This window comes from Wyeomyia smithii, chromosome 1 (assembly GCF_029784165.1).
Source record: "Wyeomyia smithii strain HCP4-BCI-WySm-NY-G18 chromosome 1, ASM2978416v1, whole genome shotgun sequence".
NCBI classification, from domain to species: domain Eukaryota; kingdom Metazoa; phylum Arthropoda; class Insecta; order Diptera; family Culicidae; genus Wyeomyia; species Wyeomyia smithii.
In genome coordinates, this window is record NC_073694.1 from 93864715 (window position 1) to 93869507 (window position 4793).

A 4793-nucleotide genomic window follows, 5' to 3' on the forward strand; every position below is an offset into this window, starting at 1 on the left:
AGGACAATACAAGAGAACTGGAGATGCTCAGTAGGGCTACGCCAGTCTAAACGCTTTATAAAACCAAGCGTCAAGAGAAGCCAGCAATTGCTTAGTTTAAATAAAAAGGGACTAAGGACAATTACCGGACTGTTTACAGGACACTGTCCAAGTAAGCATCACCTGAAACAAATTGGTCAGTCAGATGACGAAATTTGTCGTCTCTGCGGGTTCGAATGTGAAACCGCAGAACATTTGCTCTGCCACTGCAGTGCACTAATACAGCGCAGAATAAGAGCCTTTGGGAAAGGAACTTTGGAGCCTTTTGAGGTCTGGTCTGCGAATCCTAATGAGGTAATACATTTCATACGAAATACAGTGCCTAATTGGGAGAAAGGGTGCGATAGGACAACGACGATCACTTCCATCAATAGTGATATGTCTGCCACGAGTACCTAGACTAAAGAAGAGGTATACCACAAAAGATCAAAATAATGGTCTAGAAAGGACTAGAAACAGTCTCAAAAGATTTTTTTAAAGCTTTTGATGCCTTGAGCAGTTTTTCTCCACTGTGTTTATTCGATCGTTTGACCTTCGACTCACTAGCGGGTGATTGACCAAGAGATTGCAAAACCGTGTTACGGCAAACCAGCTGTGTCTTTATTATATAAGTAAACAATTAAAATAGGTTCAAAACAATTTCAAATAAAACAAAACAATAATGACATCGCAGAAGTGAGCTAATCATTTCATTTCCAACATTTTCATGTTGTAAAGAATATAGTGTGAAAAATCCTTCTACACAGCTCATGCGGAGTTTCCAATTCTTCAGCTAAATGATCCAACTCACCAGTATCTATAACAAGGAAATAATGAATGTTAACTATAATGCTTGTAACATTGCTTGTGCTGAGGTATACTATTTTTACCGATTGCTACACCTCTTTCCTGACCCATCATTCTATTTATCTCACGAATTTATCCTTATAACCTCCGCTCTCAGTGCTGCATCACATTGGATGCATTTCTTTCGACCTTCTACTAATTCCTGATTGTACTCATAAAACCTGTCATGAAAACATTAAGAAATGATTTTTAATTTTTTCTTACGAGCACTAGCTGCGAAATATTGGCTGTTTAGTAGAATTAACTTCACTGTCCGGCAAGGCTCCCGCAGAATGTCCGAATTGGAAATGCGTGCTGCCAAAAAACGTAGTTGGGTTCGGAATAATGAATATTGAACCTCACTGTATATTTTGTCTAATCACATACGACTTGCACGACCGGTATGCCAAAGGGAACTGACTCATCAATCCTGACCTACCCTACATGCGAAGGCACTCAGCTGCCAGAAATCTACTACTACTATTCTAAATGGTATCTCGTTCGGTAATCAACTTCAATGTATAACGATCAATTGGATCTTAGCGATCCGACTGCAACGAGTTCCTTAACTGACGTAACATACCGGCGGCCTTGAGTTCACTCAACACAATTATTCTTAGATAATACAAAACAATAAAACAATAGACGCTGTCTAGACTCTGTCTGCTCATCTGTCTCGAATTTACCGCACATCGTTGTTGTTTGCTGATTTAATTGTTGAATGGTCCAGATGATCTCTCCTTGTTATTGGTGACGATATCGGACATGCATAACACGATGAATCCGTGCACTGATATCATGCGTTATGTGTATGCAGAAATTGTACCATAAGTTGATCGATGCCTGTTGAAAACAAATACGATTGTAATCCGAACCAATGATTTACGGAGGAGACACGTAACTTAAACTTCGGCCCCCCTGGCGTAAAAGGATAATATATCCGGTGTTTGCCAAAGTGTGCCCCGTGGGGGCAATAAATACTCATCTTATTAACAGCCAGGATACGATGCCTCGATGTGGTGAGTGGTAGCGACGGTTGATCCTCATAACGTGGTACATCAAACGGGATGACATCTTGTGGCTGGCGATTATTTGAATCGGGATAGCGGCATACGAACGGCTAACGAACATCAGACATATCTGCGAAAATATTTGAAGCGATTGGATCCAGAAAAACTACGAATGTGGATCGACGTAACTGAAATGTTGCCCCCGTGGCTTTGCGGTTGATTGTGCCGCAGATTGCCGACAGTTGCCCCATGTGAGGGCGTACTAATCTTACGGTTTATTCAAAAATTGAACACGAGATGCAGAGTAATCAAGTAAGCTTGCGATCCAAGGCAGGGCTCCAGATTTCTAGCGATGAAAGAAAAACAGCGCAGTAGGTTCCAACGATACAGTCATAATTGTTGAACATAACTTAACGATTGCCCCCAGGCAAATACGACATGTTTTACGTCGCCAGCTGCCCAAAGTGCCCCAGTGGGGGCTTGAAAACTTAAATTTTGAATAGCGACGACAAACACACTAATTGGTGTCAGAAAATTTACTGTGTATCCTCGACATGCGGTTGATTATCACGGATCGGAAGAATGCATATTTTTAGAATGCCTCGCCGATACGTTCCCTGTTGGGTGCGAACGGTGACAACCTTTATGTTGCCATCGGTTCCTGGATGAATCTCTGCAACACGTCTTAATTGCCACTTCAGTGGGGGTAAATTATCCTCTTTTACCAAAACCATCGTTCCGATGTGTAGGTTGTTTCTTCTTCTTGTCCATTTGTTTCGATTGTGAAGATCTGAAAAATATTCAGTTGACCAACGTTTCCAGATCGTTTGGAAGAACTGTTGAACTAATTGCCACCTGCTTAGTCTGTTTTCCGGAATATCCGTGAGGCTGGGTTCTGGAACGGCGGTGAGAGGGCGCTGTATTAGGAAGTGCCCAGGAGTAAGGGCTTCCAGATCTCGATGATCGTTGCTTAGTGGAGTGATTGGTCTCGAATTGAGACAGGCTTCGATCTGCGTGACAACGGTGAACATCTCATCAGGACGGAGTGAATTATTTCCAATGACTCGTCGCATGTGACCCTTTAGGGATTTCACGGCTGCTTCCCATAACCCACCGAAGTTCGGTGATTTCGCAGGAATAAATTTGAAATCGATCATGTCTTTTGCTGCCTCTGTAACTATCGGATTTTGAAATTGTTCAGAGCGGAACAGTCGGTGCAATTCGCTTAGTTTTCTTTGAGCGCCTACGAAATTGGTGGCATTATCATAAAAAATTACTTCAGGTTTGCCACGCCTGGCAATGAAACGTTTTAGTGCTGCGATAAAGGCTTCGGTCGTAAGATCGGCTACCACTTCTATGTGGACAGCTTTGACCACCAAGCAGACGAACAAGCACGAGTAACACCTAGCCGGAGTGGCCTTTCGCGACGTGTGACGGAGGCTGAATGGACCGCAGTAGTCAATTCCAACTCGCGGAAAGGCAGGAGCTGGAGTTACCCATTCCAACGGTAAATCGCCCATCAGTTGGTCGTGGACGCGTGGTCGTGCTCTAAAGCAAGGAACACATTCATGAACTACTTTTTTCGCTAGGTTTCGCCCACAAAGTGGCCAGAATCTTTCCTTCATGCAGGAAAGCATAAGCTGCGGTCCTCCGTGGAGGAGTTTATGGTGATAGTCTTTCATTATCAGCTTGGTTAATGGGTGACTGCTGTCCAACACTATCGGGTGTTTTCTGTCGAACGTGACTGAAGCATGACGAAGTCTACCGCCAACGTGAATCACACCGTCTCGTAGCTTAGGATCTTTGGAATGTAATCTAGAGGTAGGCTTAACTTCTCCTCTCGCTGCTAGATCCGACAGTTCAATTGGAAAACATTCGGATTGTGCCAATTTCACTAAAACGAGCAATGCTTCTTCATGTTCTCGTGCACTAAGCACTCCTGTTCGTCTGACTGTTCGATTGATTTTTCTGCTATTATGTGTGTAACGTAATATCCATGCCGTCAACCGGACCAGTTAACACAATGACGAATGAAGAATGAAGATTTCACTAGGAGGTAGCATCTGTAACGCTGTCGTTACTAAGGGTTTTTCTTCCAACGCAACTGAATCGAATTGTTGCTCTGGAGCTTCATACGTTTTCGGCCATTCGTTGCAATCTTTCTCGAGCCAACTGGGACCGTTCCACCATACAGAGCTTTCTGCTAGTTGAAGCGGTGTCGCACCCCGGGAAATAATATCAGCCGGATTCTCAACGCCGGGCACATGATTCCAAACGCCTTCTCGGGAGATGTGCTGAATTTCCGACACTCGGTTGGCTACAAATATTTGCCATCTAGACGGATGCGATGAGAGCCAACACTTCATTATGGTCGAATCAGTCCAAAAATAAGCATTAAAATGGTAGCTCTTACGGTCTCCGAGCTATGATGTTTTTCCAAAACATGGAAAATGATTTTTTGTCAAAAAATACAAAAATGGAGGGCCCCGCATTTGGAGGGGGGTTGTCCGATTGACCAAAAACTCTGTATTTTTCAGTTTTGACCTAAAACAAGTAATATCACTCATATATATATATATATATATATATATATATATATATATATATATATATATATATATATATATATATATATATATATATATATATATATATATATATATATATATATATATATATATATATATATATATATATATATATATATATATATATATATATATATATATATATGAACAATATCGCACGCTAGCCTGGGGGCTGTTAGTTGAGAGAATTCGTTATCGATATTGTTTCCGACACATTTTGCATGTTGTAGGATAAGTACAAAGATACACCATGCCCCAGTCTTGAGTGAAGTGTGACCGAGTACGGTCAAATAAAAGTTTTTAAAAATTAAATTCAAATCATTGATCTTTT

At 41.6% G+C, this 4793-nt stretch overlaps 1 protein-coding gene across 1 annotated transcript; it reads right to left on the reverse strand.

Moving 5' to 3' along the window:
• Nucleotides 1-2410: 2410 nt before the first annotated feature.
• Nucleotides 2411-4240, reverse strand: LOC129716951 (uncharacterized). Its single transcript, XM_055666793.1, has 2 exons — nt 3895-4240; nt 2411-3825 (listed from the first exon to the last, which is right to left on the reverse strand). The coding sequence occupies exons 1-2, from the start codon at nt 4238-4240 to the stop codon at nt 2411-2413; spliced, it is 1761 nt and encodes a 586-aa protein (XP_055522768.1).
• Between the last annotated feature and the right edge of the window lie 553 nt (nt 4241-4793).